At 45.6% G+C, this 24700-nt stretch overlaps 1 protein-coding gene across 3 annotated transcripts in view; it reads right to left on the bottom strand.

Annotated features, from left to right (window-relative positions):
* TEC (tec protein tyrosine kinase) overlaps positions 1-24700 on the bottom strand; it is a 121349-nt gene that overhangs the window by 38008 nt on the left and 58641 nt on the right. For all 3 annotated transcript variants that reach the window (XM_079771243.1, XM_079771241.1, XM_079771242.1), the window contains one exon: positions 2040-2144. In XM_079771243.1, coding sequence (XP_079627369.1) covers positions 2040-2144 — 105 coding nt within the window. The remainder of the gene's footprint in view (positions 1-2039; positions 2145-24700) is intronic.

The raw sequence follows: 24700 nt of genomic DNA, 5'->3' as shown, positions 1-24700 counted from the left end.
TCAAGCCTGGCAGGCATGGCTCAGTGGTTGAGCATTGACCTATGAACCAAGGGGTCACGGTTCCATTCCAGTCAGGACACATGCCCAGGTTTGGGGCTTGATCCCCAGGGTGGGGCATGCAGGAGGCAGCCAATCAATGATCCTCTCTCATCATTGATGTTTTTATTTCTCACTCCCTCTCCCTTCCTCTCTGAAATCAATAAAATATTTCTTTAATGTTTCAACCAAGACTTAAAAAGTTTATGAAAAAAACAATTACTATCAAAGTACAAATGAAACTAAAAATCAACTACTCTATGATTCAGCAAGCCTACTTCTGGGTATTTATCTGAAGGAAATAAAATCTGGATCTTGACGCTATCTCTGCACTGCCGTATTCACTATAGCATCATTTGCAATAGCCGACATATGCAAACCACCTAAATATCCAGACAGATGAATGGATAAAGAAAAGGTGTTGTGTCTATATACCATGGAATATTACTCAGATTTAAGAAAAGAAGGAAATCCTATTATTCTTAACAACATAGATAAACCTGGAGGACATTATACTAACTAAGATAAGCCAGACACAGAAAGATAAACACTATATGACCCCACTTATATGTGGAATTTGAGTTAAAATCACAGAAGCAGAGAATAGAACAGTGGAAGTCAGGGGCTGGGAGATGGGAAAATGGAGAAATGTAGGTCAAAGGGTCCTGGGGTAGGCAGTTAGACAGACATGAGCAGAGAAAAGACAATGGGCCAGGTACACATAAGGTCACCAGGCAGAAAGCTCCGGGTGCCTAGCAACAGACAAAACTGTGAAAACAAGTACCTTGCCCCAAGGGTAACCTTTCCTCCCCTAGCATACCCCTGGTCATGCAGTTCAACCCCCTGACCTCCCATAGTGCTGGCCAGGCAGTTCGGATCTTCCCCTGACCTCTCCTCCCTTGGCATGTTGCTGGTCATGTGGTAGATGCCCTGGGGAAATGGATAAAGGGGCCAGAGAATAGCCCTTAAGCACTAAGCCCCCAAGACATGAGGTTCTGACCCACAGATACATCTAGGCCTCGGTTGTGTTTCAGCTCCAGGCCCAGAAAAGCAGCAAATCCAGACAAGGAATACCACGGCTGACATCAGATCCGGCTGCAATGACTAATGACCCTGGTGCCAACCAATCAGTGGAGACCATGACCCTGAGAGGACACACCTGAAGAGCTGATGAATATTCTATGGCAGCGGTCACCAACCTTTCAGACCAGCGGTTGGTGACGCTGTTCTATGGAATCCTCCCCGGGCCTCAGATAATTTTATCCTCAAGACGGAGGACCCAGTATGGCTCCCACTAGGTAGCATGCCTACATCCCTATTTTGAGTTTCTCTCTCTCTCTCTCTCTCTCTCTCTCTCTCTCTCTCTCTCTCTCTCTCCTTCCTTCTCCCATAAGCTCTAAGGGCCCCTTCTTTTGCCTCTGTAACTTGTTTCCTGAGCCCATTTCTTCTACAACTCACTTCTACTCCTATGACTTTCTAAATAAACTTTGCTTTATAGGTTGAGTCTTGGCTCTGAATTCTTTCTTAGCCAGAACTCAAGTACAGAGGTTGCTGAACCCAGGTCTGGTCTGACTCTACGGGTCTCACACCTGGTGCCGTTATCACCGCCAACAGTACCTAGTGTTTCGGTTACGCAAGACGAGAGTCCTGGAGATCTAATGCACAGCATGGCGGCTACAGCTCTCCATACTGTACTGGATACTTGAAATCTGCTAAGAAGGGAGCTCTCACGTGTTCTCACCACACAAAAAAGAACGAAAATGGTATGTGAAGTGATGGATATGTCAACTACTTGGCTGTGGTGATCATTTCACAGGGTATATATGTATATCAAAACATCAAGATTTTACACCTTAAATATATACCATTCCGATGTGTCAATTATACCTCAATAAAGCTGAACTTTTTAAAAATCAACCACTAAAGCAATGACAGGAAATGGTAATGTCAAATAGTATGACTAAAAGCCCAGAATTACCCTGCCACAGAACATGCCGGCTCACCTGAAATGGATACTTATTTTGACAGGGAATGACACCGTCATCATTCTTCACTACTTCCACACACTTTATTTTTGAAACATCAATAAATCCCTTTCTGTATTTTTTCTGTTGAAAGAAAGAAAGAAAAAGAACGATTACAATCCTAAGATATAAGAAAATGTGATTAATGGTAGCATTTGTTAATGAAATCACTGACTCAATATATTATAATTTTTCAAAATTATTCAAAACACTAACACTGTGAGAACTATAATCGAAATAATTAAATCCTTTCATTTCTAAAGATGAAATGGTCCTGTCCTTGCCCCCCAAAAGCTCTGGAACAGAACAATGGACTCCCTCTCATTGTTGCCTTCCCGTCGCAGACACGCATCTTAACTTCTTCAACTTCTTTTTTTTATTATTATTCTTTATTGTTGAAAGTTTTATAGATGTCTCCTTTTTCTCCCATTGACCTCTCCCCGCCCACTCCCGCGCCCCTTCTTCAACTTCTTGATGAGAGCCCCAAAAAGATAGCATCAATTACAGAATCAAACTCTAGCCAGGCACCTTTCCCCTCCAGCACACCGAACCAGGACGCAAGGTGGCCTCAGCGCGTCCACATGAAGCCTCCACTCAGACTCTGGCTGAAGGCTCTACTTTCTCCCCTATCGCCCCCCCTCCCCCTCACTGCAAATCTCCCTGCAGCAAACACCTGATGACGTATCAAGACACCCCTCCCCCCCAAAAAAATCACTCACGCCAATTGAGATTACTCATATGAGTAAGCTCAGATTTGATAATTTATCCCAGGAAAACATCCAAGGGAGTACAGAGTAGTATGTGCAAAGATAACTTGATATATTGTATCCATTAAAAATATTGCAAATACAATGTAGAAATAATGTTCGCTGAATAATATTAATTGATACATGCCACAGATAAAGCTGTATAAAGACTAAGGCTACTTAGGGGATGGGATGGGGGAGGGGGTAGATATACAGAATAGAAGAAAAAAGACAAATGAAGAAGTGCAGTATTGAGGGGGATCTCAGCCATTCCCTGGCCCCAGTCATTCAAAATGGCTTCATCTAATACTTTGAAATGCCCCTCTGGCCCCAATCTGTGGGCCCCCTGCCCACTCCCAGGAACCTGCTCAGCACCCTCACTGTCACCAAAGGACTTTCAGACCTGCCAACTGTCCCAGGCCACCAGCTCCCATCTGACTAGACTGCTCTGGGGGTCATTTCACCAAGTACTTCCCCCTGCCTTGCCCTCCCCTCCCCACTTCTTCTTCTCTCTCTCCCCACTCCTCCCCTCCTCTGACCTCCTCCCTGCTCTACCCCCCTCCCCCCCCCCCCCCCCCCCCCGCCTCACTAACCCCACACATCCCTTGACATTTTTGCAGCCCCTATTCATACCTTTCCCTGTTCCCGCATGCCGGGCTGCAGAAGGTCAAAAGACAACACTGTCTCCTCAACGCTTAGCCAGACCTTCCCTGCTACATCTCGGTTCTCCTGTGTGTCTCCAGCAGAGAGACCTGGTGTTCTCCACGGAACCACGGGTCTCATCGGCACACACACCCTTCCCATCCCCCTTCTCGCAGGGGACAACTGCCCAGGACTTTATGGAGAAGAGAGCCGCCATCCCACAGGCACACCCCCAACCCCCGCTCCTGCAGGTCAAACGCATTTTAAGGTTTCCCCTTTCCTCTTTCATCCTGTGTCTAAGAGATTAACAGGATACAACAGATAAGATGCTGTAGGTGGTACTTCGCAGGGGACGTTTCACTTTAGTGCTCACAAAATTCCCTCCTCTCACAGATGAGGGACTGCAGCTCAGACTGTTGACACACATCACCCAGCTGACCCCAGCGTCACCTAGACCCTGGGATGCCCCAGCTGCAAGCAGGTGACAGAATTAGTGGAGACAAGTCCCCCCGGGGGCAGCAAGGCTTCTGGGCATGGACTGAGCCGTCGTCGGGAGAGGGAGAGGGAACTCTCCCCGGCCATGCTCTTCCAAGGCAGGTCCTTCTCCTGCCAGAGCCGCCTTCTCTCCCAGCCACACCAAGGGCCCTTCTTCGGGCCCGCCACGCCGACGCTTCTCTTCCCTTCCTGAAAGGAAACGTGCTCGCACCCTCGGCCTTTCATTTCCGCCCCGCCCACTCCTCCTTCACCACGTGCAACCTGCCTCCCCCGTCACCACAGCCGGCTAAAGCCATTCTCAACATCACGTGAACAAACCCAACCATCGTTGCTCAGTGGTCATCGGCTCACACCTTCCTGAGACACCTGGGCGTGCCGACACCCTTCGCCTTAGTGGCCTTGACTCGGGGTCCTCTGTTTTCCCTTCTCGCCCTCCCCTCAGTCTCCCACAGGACACCCCTGCCCCGTGTCAGCAGCTGTGTCCAGGAACACACCAAGTGCAGATCGGGGAAGCTCACGTCCGAAGCGTAGAGTCCAACTATTGTGTCATGTAATCCTCAGAGCCTGACTCTGTGAGGTCAGCGATACTAGACACATTTCACAGAGGGAAGACACTAAAATCACGCAACTGTCCCATCTCTACCTCTGAGACAGAAAAACAGTATTTATTATACAGGGTGGGGCAAAGGTAGGTTTACAGTCGTGAGCATGCGAAACACGGAGTTTATCCTTGTATTATTTTCCACACAAACAACCGTAAATTTATTTTTGCCTGAGCCTGTAAAATATAGTAAGTACTGTATATTAGAAAGATGCTAAGAGAATACAGAGGAACTCTGGCTTAAATGACAATTTAGGCAGAGAAATTCTGATGTATGTTGGTTGGGGGGGATGAACAGCACACGTGAAGAAAAACATACTCCAGAATGACCTCAGTTGCCTCCTCTGTAAAATGGAAATTATAATAGTATCTACCTCATCGATACTATTGCAGAGCTCTGAGAATTAAATGAGTATTTGCGAAGTGCTTAGAAGAGTGTCTGACCTGTAGTACGGTATCTGTAAGTGTTTGCTACATGAAATAAGTAGCAAAAACAACAATTAAACGCTTTGACGGCTGATGCACAAGGTGCATGCAGCAGGATGGGGAGGTGCTCGATCGGGGTCAGCTCATAAGGAACCCGCAGCCCGTGCTGAGAGGTCTGGCCAAGCAGGGCCACCCCACCCCGTCCCTGGGGCCTGCACCAGTCGGTGGGCAGAAGGAAGTGCCAGAGCCCACCCTCCTATGAATGAGTCACACATCCCCACAGAAGCCTCAGGAAATACTGTCAGCAACTGAGGGCCCAACGACCCTTCATCCCCAGCCCTGGAGAACATCCTGCTGGCACCACGGACGTTTCCAGACTTTGCTCTGGGATCACGGACCACCCGCCAGCTCTGGCAGCCCTCGAGCCGCGGGCTATGTACGGTCTGCTTCCAGCACGCCCATCTCCACCCACCGCCTGCCCCCGCGACTAAAGGCAGCTGTTAGATGCAGTCCCTCGATACAGAAAAGGGGGTGACTTTTGTAGTGAGTTTACTTACACGCCCTAAGTCCATGTTCTGTGACATATAATTACGTTGCTGTGCTAATATTTGTGCTTATGGATGCAAATACCTTGCTATGAAGTTGGAGGATAAAAGTTCAAATTTAGGTTGCTCCTTCCTTGCGTTATCCATCCCACCAGCAAACACCGATGAGACACCCAGCACCGTGGCTTCCAAGTTCTGGAAGGGCTGAGGGTCTCCTCTGGAGGGGTTCACAATAGCATGGTGGGTGGAGGGGTTGGAGTAATGATGAAGCCAGCGAGCACGTGGAGGGCTGGGGAGGGGCAGTGGCTGGGCCAGGAGAGGCTGGAGACGTTTCAGGGAGGAAGTGATATTTGGATTTGGTTTTTAAAGGATAAGTAGGAGAGTTTCCTGTGGAGAACGTGAAGAAGAGATCCAAGCAGGGGGGAGCGAGGGCGGGGCGGGGGGGGGGGGAAGCATTGATTTAGAGAACAGAAAGAAATTCATAATGACTGAAGCTCAGAGTGGTGCAGGGGAAGTGTAGGAAATGACACCAAAAAGGCTGAGACTAAGTTAGAAAAATGCTTATATGCCAGACAAAGGAGTTTGATTTATTCTTAGTGGTTCTATGTGGGGAGTGAGGAGTGTTGAACTGAGGTTTGTTTTCAAAAAGATGTTAATGGCCGTGTGAGGGATGGGTGAAGACAGGTGGCTAGCTGGGAGACTGCTACAGGAGTCCAGGTGAGGACCCGGCTGGCACGGCTTAGTGGTTGAGGTTCATCCTATGAACCAGGAGGTCACGGTTCGATTCCCAGTCGGGGTACATGACCGGGTTGTGGGCTCAATCCCCAGTGTGGGGCGTGCAGGAGGCAGTTGATCAATGATTCTTTCTCATCAGTGATGTTTCTATCTCTCTCTCCCTCTCCCTTCCTCTCTGAAATCAATTTAAAAAAATTTTTTTAAAGAGTTCAGGTAAGGGATAATGAGGTTGTGAGCCCAATAAGTAAGGTGAGAGAAGCAGGGATGCCAGAGTATTAGGAGGTAGAGTCCACATGACTTTGTGATCAATTAGAGTTGGGGATTAAGAGGGGAGAAGCAGTTAGGGAGCCTCGGAGATTTTGAGTTTGAGTGCCTTAGACAGATACCGTAACCCACAATAGGACTACTGAGGGAGAATCAGGTTTGAAGGCAAGGCTGGGAATGCTGTTGGAGTTGACTATTGGACAGCCAGGTGGATATGTTTGCAGGGAGCTGCTCAAACTCAGAAATGCTCAGCACTGTCTTTATATAGTTCAAGAGAATCCTGCTTTTCATAAGACATATACAGTATATTTATTTAGTTATACATGATTCCAGACACACCTCGGGGTAACCCTGAGAGGTTAGGCAGGACCGAGGAAGAAAGGGGTGGAAAAATGAAGAAACCCGTCCTAGGAAACCCTGAGTTAATAGAAAAGCCATGAACACCCCAAACACCTTGCTTCTTCACACCTGGCCCTCACACTCTGGTTAAGCAGTTAATACCGAGAAAGGACACACAGCACACAGTTTATCTCCACTTCTTCTCAGAATTCCTCCGATGAGAAAATTACTTCATGATTACTGATGTGTGCTATATATTACTGTTAATATTGCGGCCCAAGAAGAAATATTCAAGATCATTGCTTTTTTTTTACATGAAGTTTTCCTTCTATTTCTATAGCCTTCACCCTGCCCACTAGACTAAAAATCCCAATGAAGCTGACACCTCCTCTTACTCATCTTTGAATCCTCCGAGCTGAGAAGACTGCTTGGCATTTAGTAGACGTATATTAAGCAGTATGTTGAGCCGGTCTGCAAAGAAGTATGAGTGACACTCTGTGTGTGTGTGTGTGTGTGTGTGTGTGTGCACACACATAGGCCATATATATATATACATACTAGCAGCCAGTTTGCACGAAGATTCGTGCAATAGACCTTCATTCACCTGGCTACCTGCACCAGTTTTCTGCCAGCACCGGGGACCCAGGCCTTGGCTGTGGCCACCGCCTTCTGCCTTCTTTCAGGGTCGGGGCTTGGCCTTGGGCTCGGCTGCACCCCAGCCTTCCTGCTACGGATCGCAGGAGCCGACCCCCCATGGTTGCCTGCGATCCGTGCAGGCTCCCCGCTGGTGCCCAAGGCCAGGAAAGCCTCCGCCCGAGGCTTTCCCGGCCTTGGGCTCAGCCGCACCCAGCGTCCCTGCAACCGTTTCCTGGTGGGCGTGGCTGGTGGGCGTGGCTGGTGGGTGTAGCGAAGGTATGGTCAATTTGCATATTACTCTATTGTTAGGTAGGAGATATATATATATACACACACACACACACACACACACACACACACACACACACATAAAGAAAGCCAGCAACCGGTTGCTATGATGCCCACCGCGGCCAGTGAACCTGCCCAATCGGGGGCGGGGGGGGGCGGCCAACCTCCTGAAGCCCCTCCCCCTGGCTGGTCCCGCCCCTGATGGGCCCCCACCACCCCATCAGCCTGAAGCCCCTCCCCCCAGCCAGCCCTACCCCTAATAGCCCCACCACCACCCCATCACCCCAATAGGGACCGGCCAGCCAACCTCCTGCAGCCCCTCCCCCCTCCTGGCCCCATCCCAGATCATCCCCACCACCCTGAACAGTCCGCGGGCCCTGCCCCCAGGCAGCTCTGTTCCCGATCGCCCCCCCACAATGCCGATCAGGGGTGGGGCTGGCCAGCCAACCTCCCATGGCCCCTCCCCCGGTCACTGACCCCCAATCGCCCCCCCCAACCCCATTCAGCTGCGAGGTCGGCCAGCCCACTGCCCACAGCCCCTCCCCATGGCCGGCCCTGCCCCCAATCAGCCCCCCCCCCCACATCGAGGGCAGGGCCCACCAGCCAATCACCCGCAGCCCCTCCCCCAAGATAGCCCAGCCCTGATCGGGCCCCGATTGAGGTAGGCCGGCTGGCCAACCTCCCGCCATCTCCTCCTCCCGACAGGCCCAGCCCCAATCCGCCCCGATTGGGGCTGGGCCAGCCAGACCCCACCCATGCATGAATTCGTGCACTGGGCCTCTAGTCTATAATAATAAAAGCATAATATGCTAATTAGACCGGATGTCCTTTCGGACGACTTCCCGGATGAAGCCGGGGCTTCGAGGAAAGCCCGGGTCCCGGGTGCCTGCCAGCAGCCAGAAGGAAGCCCGGGTCCCAGATGCCAGAGGGAAGCCAGTGCCAGCAGCCAGGGGAAGGAAGGCCTACTCTTGCACGAATTTCGTGCATCAGGCCTCATATATAGGCCTCTTTCTTGCACATCTTTTGTACATTTCACAAAGCTTGATATCCTGCCCCCCAGCAAGTCTTACAAGGTACAGTGTTTTCCTTTAATTTCCAGAATACTCAGTATTTTTTAAATATCAATATCAATACTAAACTAACAAAATTAAAATTTTTAAGGACACACAAGTATCCAGGGCCAGCCCCAGGTGAATTTGAGAAGTTAGCTGTTAATCTTCAAGATACCCTCATGTCCACCTTCCATCCTCTTCCCCCTGGATGTCCACTCTGCACAGTGAAAGATACACCAGAATTTCCCTATATACTGCAAATGATCCTCCCTTTTCCCGTCACAACTTTTATTCCTAATGTGGCAATCCCCAGCCGCCTGCCACAGAAGAAATGTACTGCATGCATCACCTCTGCATTGCAATAGGACCTCGGTAGGGAGCACAGCCTTGGAGACAGGCAGACCCTGACTCTAGCCTCTGCTTTGCCACTCAGAAGTCCATGGCGGAGGGCAAGCTGTCTCCTCTCAGGTCCTTTCTCTGTAGGAATAGGATAATACTACTCACGTTGTTAAGCTTTTACCAGGAATAAAGGTAAGCGTACGTAGGTGCTCAGCACAGTGTCTGGCCTGGGAAAGTCACTCCCTAAATGGCAACATTTACTATTAATTAGTTTTCACAACAACATGGAGAAGTTGTTAGGAAAGAGCAGTTATGAGATTGGCTAAGAGGCGGAGCCAGAATTGAACCCAGATCTCTCAACACCACGGAAGCCTTGACCTGACTCCAGGACTCTCAAGCTGGAATATTTTTGGATGCTTATTATAAAAAAGAAAATTATTATTATTTTTAAATATATTTTATTGATTTTTTACAGAGAGGAAGAGAGAGGGATAGAGAGTCAGAAACATCGATCAGCTGCCTCTTGCACACCCCCTACTAGGGATGTGCCCGCAACCAAGGTACATGCCCTTGACCGGAATCGAACCTGGGACCCTTGAGTCCACAGGCCGACGCTCTATCCACTGAGCCAAACCGGTTTCGGCAAAAGAAAATTATTATGTGTCAAAATCTAACAAGTATAGAGCACTCACTATGAACTCGACACTGTACCTTTTCATGTGGATAACTCAGTGAATCCAAAAGTCATAATAAGACCAAAAAAGGTTAAAATAAACCAGGATTTGACCTCTAATTCCAACCCTGAATGCTTAACTGCCCCATATACCTTGATACCATTTTACTAAGTACAAACATAAACTCAGTGGAAATTTCCTTTGCTTATAGCTCTTAACAGCTGTAAGACCAAAGCAAGTTCACCAATTAAATACAATGGAGCTATACAATAAGTAAGATTTAAATTAACCCCATTACTTGACTGAGACAGATGGGAGGGCTGTTTGCTGGAACTGAAACCCTCTCGCAAAGCCAGTTCTTCCGGTGTCCACGTGCCCTATGATGCCCTCTTCTGCCCTTCCAATTCCAGCCGCGGAACCTCTGTCTGCACACACCCTGCCATCCTATCATCAGGCCTCCACTTGGCACCACTAGATTGTTTTGTGTTCACTCAGCCTGTTCTTTCTCAAGAGGGCACAACAATGAAAACAGGCCACAAACACAACCCCAAAGATGGCTGCTGGCATGGCAGAGTTTAGAGACAAGGGACCCTCCAGAGAATACAGACAAAACACACGTTACATACAATAATATACCAATAAAATTCCTAGAACTTGCCATCCTCGGCAGATGGGTAGCACCAACACCTACTGCTAACACCACATGCCAACGCGACCATCCCTTCATTCAGCCACATTCACCAAAGATTGATCCTGGCTTCCTTCTGCCTTCAGCCAGGCCTGAAAACCAAAGCATCACGGTGGGGATTTTTTTAAAGTGCAAAATTTCTTAACCTTAAGGATTTTACAACCAGACATTTGTTAAGGTTAGAGAGAGGAATGATGATATGGACAATAAAAGTTCAGATGGGTCAATACTAAAAGGCCAAGGAGTTCCAATCAACTCTTGAAAAAGAAAGAAAGATGACACATTCTACACTGAAAATTGCAAATGAGCCAAAAAGCCTATTCTGTACATGAGGGCAGCTCTTCCCTTTCCACTTAGGACAGAGTTAAAAGAATAGACCTCAAGTGCAGCAGGACACACCGACCACGAGACACAAGGAAAACCTCGGGAGGGATTTTGCCTTTTTCCTGTGGCTATTGGGAATAATTTTAATGGTGACCTTCCTGGTATCAAGAGAAGTAGAATCAATAAAATATAAAGTCATTTCCAACTTGATGGTTCTATAATCAAATGCCCTCTCTTTACCAATGACTAAATTCTGGTGAAAAATGAAAGAAAGCAAAAATGAAAACTTGGCATCCTAATATTTTTTCCTCCCTTTAACCAGCTCATAATCATAACTACTGACATAGGTGCTTCACATTTTGTAAAATGCTTTTAAACAAACAAACAAAAAAAGCACATTTACATTAAGAAGCCAATAGTTATAGACATGGGCATGAAGATTTATGAAGATGATGACTTTTAATGTGATATCCAGAATAAAAACAGGATGTTGGAAAATCTCTATAAATTTATAAGGAATCAAAAGGCAAAAAATTCCATTTCCAAAATCACAGAATAAACTTCATATTAGATTGTGCTGATGTAGATTATTATGAAGTTTCTGGAGTTTGTTTAGTTTTTGTTTGTTTTTTTGTGGGGGTTTTTTGTTGTTGTTTTTTACTGTATTTAAAGCTTTAGCTTTATTTTTCTTTTTTAATATATTTTATTGATTTTTTACAGAGAGGAAGAGAGAGGGATAGAGAGTTAGAAACATCGATGATAGAGAAACATCGATCCGCTGCCTCTTGCACACCCCCTACTGGGGGTGTGCCGCAACCAAGGTACATGCCCTTGACCGGAATCGAACCTGGGACCTTTCAGTCCGCAGGCCGACGCTCTATCCACTGAGCCAAACCGGTTTCGGCGAAAGCTTTAGCTTTAGCTTGTTTTTTTCCTGAGTGGTCATTCCTCTTATGATTTTCCTATACTCTTGGCAAACCCTCTTCTCAAGGGCACTTTTAAAAACTAGTTCCACGTATGTTTATGACAGTTGAAAGCAAAACATACTAACATTTAAGTGTTTTTAAATAAATCTAAAAGTGACTTACCTATTTTAATTTTTAAAATTAGTAAAAAAAGGAATGAGTTATATAGAAATAAATGTATATGGATCCTTAATAAATTTCATGTAACAGACTTCCGAATTCAAGGAATTCCAGAATTAATACATTCAATCCAAAGATTACAAATGCTTTGGAGCAGCGACGGTGCCAGTGGTCTGAGATAGCCACGTTTTCCTCTTCTTCCTCAGTGCCCAGATAGGCTGCATTTTTCCATTCATTCAGGCAAGGCCACAGGACTGAGCTCTAGTCATGGGAGTGGAGATGGAAGTGATGAAACTCCATTGCCTGCTTCTAAAACCTTCCACCCATTGACCATGTTCCATCTCCTCCTTTGCCTCCCAGTTGGATGTAGAAGACCCAGTGGAAGATTCCACAAGACAAGACTACAAGATGATGGACTGCTAACAGGTACAAGATTTCTGTTTGGGGTGATGACTATGTTCCGAAATTGATTGCAGTGATAGTTGCACAGCTCTGTGGACATACTATAAACCACTGAATTGCACAACTTAAAAGGGTGAATTGTATATGAATTATCTATATATATAAAGAGCCAGGGTCCGTAACATCCAAAACGACCAAACAAATGACTGAATGCCAGGCTGCGTGCGCAGCAGGCTCAGGTGGGCGGGCACTGGCGAGTGGGCTGAACTGCTGACCTCTCGGTCCCTCCCCCCCACTGTTCTCATGGGCACCACGGCAACCCAGCACTGACTGCCAAGGGGGCTGTGGGCCCTAGGACACCGCAGCACTGCGGCAGGAGGGGGCTGTGGGCCCCGGCCAGCCGGTGCGTGGTGGAACTCTGAGTCTCATGCAATCAGGGGCATGGCCGGCCTTCAAACCAGACCCTGACAGAAGGGAGGAGGGAACCCCATTCCTCGCAGAATCGGCCATTGGATAGCTTGCCGTCAGCGGCCTGCCAGCCAGGAATCCCATTCACCTGCACCCCAGACCCCGGCGATCAGGCAAGCAGAGGCAATTAGGGGAGGGAAGTTAGGGGTGAGATCAGGCCAGCAGGGGAGGGCAGTTAGGGGCGAGATCAGGCTGGCAGGAAAGGGCAGTTAGGGGTGATCAGGCAGGCAGGCAGAGGCAGTTAGGGGCAATCAGGCAGGCAGGCAGATAGGTTAGGGGTGATCAGGCAGGTAGGCAGAGGGGTTAGGGGCAATCAGGCAGGCAGAGGCAGTTAGGGGTGATCAGGCAGGCAGACAGGTGAGCAGTTAGGAGCCAGTGGACCCAGATTGCGAGAGGGATGTCTGACTGCCAGTTAAGGCCCAATCCCATGGGATCGGGCCTTAACCGGCAGTCGGACATCCCCCAAGGGGTCCCCAATTGGAGAGGGTACAGGCTGGGCTGAGGGAACCCCCCCTCCCCCCAACCCCCGCCGTGCACAAATTTCATGCACCGGGCCACTAGTATATCAATAAAGCAGTTTATAAAAACAAACAAATAACAACAACAAAAACAATGGTACAACTAGATGGAAGGAGCCTGGATCCCTGAATCTCCATGTGGAAGGTAGTTAAACATAATGTAAGCAAGAAATAAACTTTCTATTGTGTAAACTTGTTGGGTTTGAGGGGACTGTAGCTACCTTGAATAAGAAGATACCATATCTCAGCTACTCGATACTTCAGGCTCTGTATCCAGAAAAGGAACATGCTGAATTAAATCAGTATATGCGAAAGCATGTTATATGTTGTTAACTGAGGTGGTTTTAGGTGGGATTTGAACAAACATTTACTTTTATTGTATTTAGTTTTATGGTTACCTTTTATTAATGGTTTTTCACTTACTTAAACAGTTTTCTTTTAATCATCAGTGTATTTAAGGAATAAATGTGAAATTATTCAAAGGAAAACATTAAGAAAATTGCATTACTATACAAATGGTACAAATATATGTAAAAATCATGTAAGTCATATGCATAAAGACTGAAGTTTGGGCAATACTGGGTTAAATTATCTCTTTATATCCAAGTCTAAGAGCTCTTGATTTTTTGTATTTGTCACTGTATTCCTCCACCACCTGCTCTGCCTGGTATGGTTCCCACTGCATGCGTTAATTGATTTATGTGAAGCAGGATTCGGTCCACAGGTATACATTCAGCTGGAACCCCCATGAATGTTACACATAATGATTCTTAGCCACCTCTCCTCAGTGACAAGCATTCTGGCACAAGTCCCAGATGCCTACTTGTTCCTACCGCCATCAGGTTTCAATATCAGAAAATGCAGAAATAGAGAATGAATTTTTATAGCAACATTTTGTTTCTGGGGCAGACTTTCCACCTGGACACATTTCCTGCCTAGAATGGTGCATGGGGAAATGTTTTACTGGGAAATAACTTATATGAAACTCGGTGTTGGGAGTTAGGCTCTGAATCTGGCAGCATAGGTAAGAATGATGAGATTCTCTGGGGTAAACTTTAAAATATTAATAAGAGCATCTGAATTAACTCAGATTCAAATAATAAACATAATAATAAATAACACTTACACAGCACTGAGGGCCAGGTACTGCCCCATGAGGTTACATAAATTAATTCATGTAAGCCTTCTAATAACCACTATGCAACCCCACCTCTCCAAAGATGTCAAGAGCAATCTGCAAGGGGGTCACAGTGGCAGAATGGATTCCCACATGGTAGACCTGCGAGAAAGAACCGCCCCCGGCCTGCATCTACTACATGAAATGCCTACTCCATGCTTAGCACACTGAGCTACACATCATGGGAAGTCACCATCTACTACCACCATATGCATTAGCATCAGGTTTGCAAGCACAATGCCATAGACATACTTCATCTCTCTTAAGTACTTTCCTACAATTTGAATATGTATGCTGACACCGGGAGACTTGTTTCATAGAGTCTGAGACGCCAAATAACCGTTTATCAGATTATAACCATGAATTTTCCAGTTTTTAGAACCTAATTCTACTAATTACTACAACTAAACACTAAATTCTTGTGGAGCCAACTTGAAAAGAAACAGAAGCCCAGAGAGTCACCTTCCACACTAGATTCTGGTTAATTTGTCACCTCCAGATTCACAAAGCTCTCTACCTCCCATGTCTGCTAAAATGTTCTCCCAGGTTCGTTTGGCATCTTACTGAGAAACAAACTTCTCCAGGATTTACAGCTATTGGGATGTCAGAGCCTCCTGAGCAAGAAGTAAAGAAATACGGGATATATGCCCTACCTGCAGACACTTTACAATCTAAGTAGGAAATAAGACACACCATTTTGATGCCCTCACAAGACCAAGGAGGGTTCCTGGCCAATAGTTATTTTAAATTTCAGGCAAGAGTAACCACAGGCAAAGCATTGTCATGGTCTGTCAGGTCTGCAGGATGCCAAACAGGCTGGTTCCATTCTGGACTGGCTATTTCTGTCTGCCTAATAGGAGGTGATTAGAAACAGATTGGCCAATGCAAGTGATGGCAAGAGTGTAAAAAGCGACTTTAGCTGAAACCGGTTTGGCTCAGTGGATAGAGCATCGGCCTGCGGACTCAAGGGTCCCAGGTTCGATTCCAGTCAAGGGCATGTACCTTGGCTGCGGGCACATCCCCAGTAGGGGGTGTGCAAGAGGCAGCTGATCGATGTTTCTATCTCTCTATCCCTCTCTCTTCCTCTCTGGAAAAAAATCAATAAAATATATATATATTTTTTTAAAAGCAACTTTAAATAGAAAGATAGAAGGTACTAGGAAAAAAAGGTGTCAAGTCAATTAACTTTATGGGAACTTAAGTGAACAATGTACACAACAATTGGCTAGACTGCTAGACTCTCTTTGCCTACATAAACTTTTTAAAACCTTATTGAATATGCCACAATATTTTGAGTATTGTTGGGATGTTTTAACATAACCATCAATGCGTCATAATGGTTCAGAGCACAGCTTCAATGTCAGGCAGACCTGCGTTTAAATGCCAGTTCTGTGGCCCCATGCAAATTCATTAACCTCTTTGTCTCCACTTCCTCACCTGTAAAATGGGGACACTACTAGTAAAATAACCTCTCTCCTAGATTGCTGTGAAGACTGTAAAATGCTCATAAAGCACTCAGCATAATATCTGGCCCAATGTAATCACTAAAATAAGTTATTTAGTATAATTATTTGTGCCTTTAAATATAAGAATTCTAAAATCTTTCCATATTAAACCCTTTTTCCTCCACAAATAGATCCTTAGTTTTTTCAACCATGCAGTCTCCAATTTGTTATAAAACTCATCCAGAAAGAAGGATTTAACAGAGATCTTTTAAATATTAGTGGCTTTTACACTGTTTCTTTAGGTTAATATACCAGGTTTTGGGTGTGTTTTTGTGTTTTTGTTTTTCACTTTATCCTTGGAGGAATTCAATAAATATTACAAGAACTCAAAAACTACAGGAGTAGACAATTAAACTTGACTATAGTGCATAAAATACCACAGAACTAGAGAAATAGGGTAATAGCAGAACCACTCTTTCTCTTAAAACAAAACAATATTTTAAATAGCTGTTTTTAAAAGTAATTTAGTCCTATCTATCAATTATCATAGAAATGCAGGAAGAGTCCAGACCAGCAAACTACTTAGGACAATGTTTGCTGAGCATCTACTATATGCTACATAAGGTGCTAAACACAGCAGATGTGAAAGTTAAGAAACATTGCCACTGTATTTACCCAAGAGAAATGAAGGCCTCTGACCACACAAAGACATGTACAAGAATATTAATAGCAGCTTTATTAGTAATAGCTGAAAACTGGAAACAACCCAAAAGTCCATCAGCAGGTGAATAGATAAAAATTTGTGGTATGGCCAGACAATGGCATTCTTCAGAGTAATAAAAAGTGAAATACTGGTGAGACAAAATGGATGTACCGTGCGTGGAATCTCATTTCTCGAAAGTCTCCCATCTCGAACAATTTGCTTCTCAACCGGAAAACCCTTTCACTCTGTTACTAGTATGATGAATCACGCATCTCTCAGGTGACAAAGGAGAGAATGCGCAAATGTGAGTCCGTTTATCACTGTTAAAATCTCGGGATATTGTGCTGTGAATATTGTCATGGGTTTTTTTGCTTTTGTTGCTGCTTATAATTATTGTTACATTTTCATTTTTTACTGTACATTTCCTTTCCTTTTTGTTAAATTTTCATTTACATTTCATGTCCTTTTTGTTTTTAACGTGTTTATTTATAGGTTAAACAGTACAATAGGCATGTACTGTATATAAGAAAGGTTAAAACAGGGAATCATTTGGGGGTCTGGAATGGATTAATTCAATTTACATTATTTCTAATAGGAAAAAATGATTCAAACAGCCTTCTGGAACTTTCTTGAATTAAGTTCAGGAAACGAGGTTCCACTGTATTTCAAAATATTATACTAGATGAAAGACGCTACAGCATTTTAAAAAGAGCACATGCTATATGAGTTTGCTTATTCTAGAATTCTGGTATATCCGAACTAATCTAATAGTATCAATAATCAGATCAGCGATTACCTAGGGAGAGTGGGAATGAGAGGGGAGATATGAATTAGAAAGAGGTATGAGGATATGGGTATGTTACGAGATGATGGATATGTTCATTATTTTATGGTAGTGATGGTTTCACAGCTATATACATGTCAAAATTTATCAAATAATACAATTTAAATACAGGCAATTTACTGCCTATTGATTATACCCCAATAAAGTTGAAAAAATATGGTCCCTGCCCTCAGGGACCTTGAAACCTGGGAAGTGTTGGAAACCACGAAATTCTTTGCTAGAACTTTAGTGTTCTAAATCCCAGACTTAAAAAAGAACAAACAACAAAAAGAATGAAAGAGAACAATAGGTACAATGACTAAACAAAATAACTTCAGTTTATAATGGGCCAGAAGTGGGCAATCAATCAACTCTCATTTAAATGAAGGCTCTGCCTTAGGATTTATTCCAAGTGAGAGAGAACTCATCCATTCATTTGATTCATCCAGTATTATATGGATTTCTGGTTAAAAAATAAATTGAACAACTCCCCCCCGCCCCAAACTGGTGCCTGATCACATCTTCTTCTTTCTTCCTTTCTCATCCCGCCTTCTCTGAGGCAGGCATGATAAAGCTCAGTGAAGACATACCCTCCTCAGCACCAACAGCAGTGCCTGGTGTGGGTAGCCTGGCACATGGCAGGTGCCCCATGACTTTGTGAATAAGTCAAGGCATGAAAGAGGACATAAATGAATAGGAGGGGCGTCGGCTAAGCGGGAAGGAGGCCTTTCTGGGGTCTACTTTCACAATATCCAGCCATAGCCATCGCTTTTTCTTGGCTAAACTATTTCAGAGAAGAGTTGTGGCTGGCTTGATTTGTGCCAGACCGGGGGGAGGGGCGGGGGGGCACAGGAATGCCAAGAGTCTCCGGGACCTAAGAGGCCCTGCTGCCTCTGCCCTTTGTTCCATCGTCACAATCCTCAGAGATGCTCATGACTACTGTCAGGGGCCCTCCTCAACCACAGAGATGGTAATCACTGGATGTCACTGCAAATCTCGACTTGTTTTCTTAAGCAGCAAAAGAGAAGGAAGGCACTTTAACCTAGATTTCAGTTCTTGGGTTTGCATGGTTAACACTTACTAGTAAGTAGCACTTTGCATCTGTACTAAAGACTCTGTGTGCCTGGGTCTGTGTGAGTGTGAATGTGTGTGCATGTGCATGTGCCTGTGTGTGAGTGTGAGTGTGAGTGTGTGTGTGTGTGTGCGTGTCCCGAGGCTCCCCAGCAGATACTTCAGGTGCTCAGGATGCGTTTGTTTTTCAATGACACTTTACAGCTTTATGAAAGTGGAAACAACTACAATCACACAAACACAATCTCTTATCAAGAGGAACTTGGGTAGATACGCTTTGTGAGTTTCTGGTGGGTGAGAGCTACAGACAGCAAGCAAAGCACGATAGAAAACTCCATTTCCGGAATTCGTGGTGGGTGGCAGTGACAACTCGTAATGCAGACACACGGTGACATGCTCAGTGGCTTGTGCGTGTGACATGCACCTACTGCTGCAGCACCAGTAGCCCTGGGCCGGTATTCCCGCCATGGCCACATGGATTGATGAAGGGATAATGCAGAGACGTGACCGCTCCGGGAGCCGGAAAGCCCTGTGACCACGGCCCCACAGCCTCACCCTAGGGGGCTGAGCCAGGACTTACAGGCAGGACTGGTTCTGGGCAGTAGAAAATTTGAAAGGCTCAAAGACTCTAGGGAGTTTTACCTCCACACGGCCCACACCAGACCAGTTCCTCCACTAAGAAAAACCCCTCTCTCGGCTTATCTGATGTTAATGGAAGGCAAGCATGAATTGGACACATGATCGATTTAAAATGGAACTGAGCTTTGCTAGGGTCCTGAAAAAGGGGGGCATTAACCTGGTCTTTAAGTGAGCTTCTACTAAACCATACAGAAGATTTCTCCAGTTCTCTCAGTGTTAAAGGGGTCGCCCTGCAGTTTGCTTTCTAAATACCTTTGTGTGTTATTAAACTGCATGTATGAGCAGCTTCCCTGCACTGCTTGCTGCCCCAGAGGGAGCAACAACCCCTCCTATTTTTCCCCCAAAAAAGATAATTGGCTGTGCTGGGAAAAGTTCCTTCTTTTGCTTCTAGGGGGGTCTTGAGGAATGAAAGGGGGAGTGAGTGGGAGAGTGAGGAGGTGGACGTGGGGACAAGGAATCACTATGAGAACACTGGCCAGAAAGAGAAAACATGTACCTTAGGTCGAAGTCTATAGTAACAGAAGATGAATTGGCCATCAGTTCTCCTCTCAGTAACATATTCAAAGAGAAATATACCGAATTGCCTAGATCTGTGGATTTCTGTGGGCTTAATGGGTTCAAATCACTGCTTTTACTAGGGTTTCTATGGGAATATTCACTTTGTGTTACAACTGATCAATTTCTGGAAAACTTTTGTAGCACAACCCCTCAAGTGGGAACATTCTAGGGAATAAAATCATTATTATTATTATTATTATTATTATTATTGTTAATCCTCACCCAAGGCTATTTTTAATTGCTTTTTTTTTTAAGAGAAGAGTGGAAGGGAGGGGGACAGACAGAGAGAGAGAGAGACACATCGATGTGAGAGAGACACATTGATTGGTTGCCTCCTGCAGAGCCCCAACCAGTGCTGGGGATCGAGCCTGCAACCAAGGTACATACCCTTGACCAGAATCAACCCAAGACCCTTTAGTCCATGGCCAACACTCTATCCTCTGAGCCAAACTGGCTAGGGCTAGAGATAAAATTATTTTGAAAACAATTTCATCCATGAACTGGGTATGCTGGATGACATCAAGGAAGTTCTGTTGATATGTTTTGAAGTATGGGGATAGCATTACAGTTCTACTGAAGATAATGGAGGTGGGGGAAGTATGAGTCAGGGTTATTGGGTGGGATGGTGGGTCCATGGGGGTCACTGTACTATTCTATCTACTCTTGAGTATGTTTGAAACTTTCCATAATAAACGTCAAAAATACTTCTTCCCATCACATTTTTTAAAATCCTGATCAAAGTTATAGTTGGATCTACTTACAACAAATTTTTTTGAGACTACAGAAAGAAATTTACCATTATAAATTGGTAAAAAGTGGGGATGTGCCCATTATTTACCTGCTCCTAGTAAAGCTTTGGCCATCCTGTCGTAATGTGCACCCTGGATTCAGAAGAAGAAACATCAATCCCTGATGTTTACACAACTGTCTTAGAGGTCATGTTTACACGGCCTCTTGCAACTATCGATCTCCATAATTAATTATATATGCTACCGACCCTGATGAAATCATGAGTTATTCAGCATCTGCATTTCACAAATGTGGCACTAAGGTTAAACCAATTGACCAAGGACAAGTGAAGATACAGAACTCCAGGCTGCAGAGCTCTACTCTTTATTGGCTATCCCAGCGGGGGACCACAGTTGAACTACCCATGCCCTCTCAGTTTGCTATTGCTGATGCACTTAACTCTCAAATACTCTAGTAAAATTAATCCGAATCGCAGAATATATGGACACTCCAAGAGATGCCCCTCAATGCCAATACAAATCCCCACAGCCCAAGAGCCAGGCCACTCACTGCCAGCCCAGCAGCACCTGCAGTGGGGGCATAATCTGTTGAATTTTCTCTTCCTTGACCCCTTCACCTCCCTTCCAGTGGCGCAGGTAGCACATCAAACCACCTTGATAGCAACCAGTCTTAGAAGGCTTTCGAGGAACCTGTAGGAGTAACCGTAGTAACTACACTGAGTATATCTGAAACCTCCATATTACCAAGCACAGGCTTTCAAGTGGATTCAGAAAGAGAGTTTCTATTGGCTTTTGTTATCTAGTCACTAAAGTGAGTTAGGTCAAACCATAAGAAACTGCCATTTTTGTAAGTCAAAAATGATCAAATACTGGTGATTTCAAATGGTATGCACACTTAGTACCTTTTGGTCCTACTCAGCTGCCTCACACTCTGAAATAGAAGCCGCCTGTACTTTTTCTAACTTCTGCATGTCATAAATGCTGTTATTGTTAGTGAGACTAACAATATTGTTTAAAGTATTAAAAATAGTAGCCACTGTGGAAAACAGTATGGTGTTTCCTCAAAATATTAAAAGTGGAACTCCCATTTGACCCAGTAATACCACTTCTAGGAATATATCCCAAGAAACTAGAAACACCGATCAGAAAGGATATATGCACCCCTATGTTCATAGCAGCACAATTAACCATAGCTAAGATTCGGAAACAGCCTAAGGCCCATCAGCAGATGAGTGGATTAAAAAACTGTGGTACATCTACACAATGGAATACTACACTGCTATAAAAAAGAAGGAATTCTTACCATTTGCAACAGCATTATGCTAAGTGAAATAAGCCAGTCAAAGAAAGAAAAAATACCACATGATCTCACTCATTTATGGATAATAAAGAACATTATAAACTGTTAGTGAGATTCTTGTTGGACACCTGATGCCCACAGCAGAATGAATGATTCACAGGTATGGGCATGGCATCCACGTGGTGGAGTCACCACCAGCACCCAGAACAGTCAAAACTCAATCAATATTTGGTGTGGACAATCCAGAAGAGTCTGTTAGAATTTGAATTTAACACAGCCAAATTAAAACATTAGACAGTTAATTTAGAATAACAGCATTTTGTTATTGTTGTCATTTTGTTTTATATCATACTAGGGGCCCGGTGCACAAAATTTGTGCACTGGGAGTCGGGTTTCCTCAGCCCAACCTGCCCCCTCTCACATACTGGGAGCCCTCAGGGGATGTCCTACTGACGGCTTAGGCCCACGCCCCACGGGGAGTGTACCTAAGCCGCAGTCTGGCCTCCCTTTGTGGGAGGAAACCGGGCTGGTCAGGGGAAGGCACCAGCCCCATCACCCCACTGCTGCAGCCACTGCCAGTCACCACAGCCACCAAGGTGTTTTCATCAACACGGACTCCAGTCCCTTCACCAAGAAAAAATGACAACTTTCTTTAGGCATTTTCAAGATGTGTCTTTCATAGGATATGCATTTCTTTACTTATTTTTTATCCTCACCTGAGGATATGTTTCCATTGACTTTTAGAGAATGTGGAAGAGAAAGGGAAAGACAGAGAGAAACACTTTGATTGGTTACCTCCTGCATGAGCCCTGATCTGGGCCCCGGCCAGGGAGGAGCCTGCAACCTACGTACATGCCCTTGATCAGAATCGAACCCAGACCCTGCTGTCTGCAGGCCAAGGCATTATCCACTGAGTCAAACCGGCTAGGGCAGGATATGACATTTCTTAGCCCTCCAGCAGCGGACCTTCATTTTTTTCTCCAGAAGTGTGGTGGAAAAACCCTAGATCACCTTTTTGGACTCTTATTACCCAAGTTACTAAGAATATTACCAGTGGCATACAGGAAGCTTAGCCAATGTGCAGTCAGAAAAGGTGTTTCCTCTATAGTTCACACCATTGGAGGGCTGGGCCTGCCCAGGCCTAAAGCCTCTGGCTGAAGCTTTAGGCCTGGGCAGGCCCCTCCAGCGCCCTCTGATCACTGGCTCAGCCCCTGCCCAGGCCTGCCCAGACCGAAAGCCTCTTGGGCAGGAGCGGACCCCCAGCTCCCTGCAATCAATTGCAGGGGGTCCCCTCCTGCCCAGGCCGAAGCAAACCCCAGCTCCCTGCGATCTATTGCAGGGGGTCTGCTTCGGCACCAGGCCAAAAGCCTCTGGCAGAAGCTTTCGGCTTGGTGCCTGAGCAGACACCCAGCTCCCTGCGATCGATTGCGGGGTCCACTCGTGCACCAGGCCGAAGCAACCCCCAGCTCCCTGCGATCTGTCACAGGGGGTCCACTCAGGGTGCCTCTGTATGCAAATTAACCGCCATCTTGGTTGGGTTAATTTGCATGCTTGCCCTGATTGTTTGGTGGGCGTGGCTTGGGCATAGCGAAGGTGCGGTCAATTTGCATATTACTCTTTTATTAGGTAGGATACTATTTTGATTGCCAAAGTGATGTTTCACGGATGTCATGATTGTGAACTTCACAATTTGTAAACTTTTTAAAATATATTTTTATTGATTTCAGAGAGGAAGGGAGAGAGAGAGATAGAAACATCAATGATGAGAGAGAATCATTAACTGGCTGCCTCCTGCATGCCCCCTACTTGGGGTAGAGCCTGCAACCCAGGCATGTGTCCTTGACCAAAATCAAACCCAGGACCCTTCAGTCCGCGGGCCAACGCTCTATCCACTGAGCCAAAATGGCTAGGGCCAATTTGTAAACTTTTCATTCCTCCTTAGGAAAGGAAGCAGGTCACCCTGAATAGTTTGTGTCCTGAAATAAAAAAATCTTATACTACGTAGACAGGATATTAAATGAAGTCAGGAATCAACTCAAATACCCCCACACCTTTCTATTAACCTCCCTACACCTCCTAACCCCTTCAGCTCTTTTAGTCAGCATTTCTGTAGCATCTGCTCTTGTCCTCAGGAATTGCCAACTGAATGGGAAGAGATGACTACTCACGGGCAGTGTGAAAAGCTCATCACTGAACAACATGCAGTGGAACACCAAGATAGAAGCAGTTAATTCTTCCCGAAGAAGAGTCAGAGAAGGCTGCGCCAAGGAGGTGCCTCTTTGAGCTGAGCCTTGACTCATGAATAAGGGCTTTCCCAGCAAAGAGAGGAGAAAAGAGAATATCGCAAGTAAAGGCGTGTAGCAACCAAAGAGCACAGCGGGTGTGGGGATCGCAGTGTGACCGTGTATTCAAACGCACTGAGGGACACAGGTGGCAGAGGCAGGAAAGGAGATGGGAGGGTGGGACGGGGCCAGATTCTGACGGGCTCTGTATATAATGCTAAGGGGATGTACTCAATCTTCAGGGCAATGAAGAACCACGACCTTAAATAATTCTATTTTGTCATGCAAGGACCCAGACTGTTAAAATAGAAAGCTGAGCCTGGCTCTGTTACTTGGTATGCTATTATTTTTCAGAGGACGAAATGCTGGGTAGCTTTTAAAAAATAGAAATAGCCCTAGCCAGTTTGGCTCAGTGGATACAGCATTGGCCCACAGACTGAATGGTCCCAAGTTTGATTCCAGTCCAGGGCACACACCTGGGTTGCAGGCTCTATCCCCAGCCCCAGTCAGGGAGCATGAGGGAGGTAATCAATCAATGTGTCTTTCTCACATCAATGTTTCTCTCCCGCTCCCTTCCACTCTCTCTAAAAATCAATGGGAAAATATCCTGGGGTGAGGATTAATAA

Source organism: Cnephaeus nilssonii (assembly GCF_951640355.1).
Source record: "Cnephaeus nilssonii genome assembly, chromosome: 1".
Lineage (NCBI taxonomy): Eukaryota > Metazoa > Chordata > Mammalia > Chiroptera > Vespertilionidae > Cnephaeus > Cnephaeus nilssonii.
The sequence above is the reverse complement of the archived record's forward strand: the minus strand, read 5'-3'. Positions and strand labels throughout refer to the sequence as shown.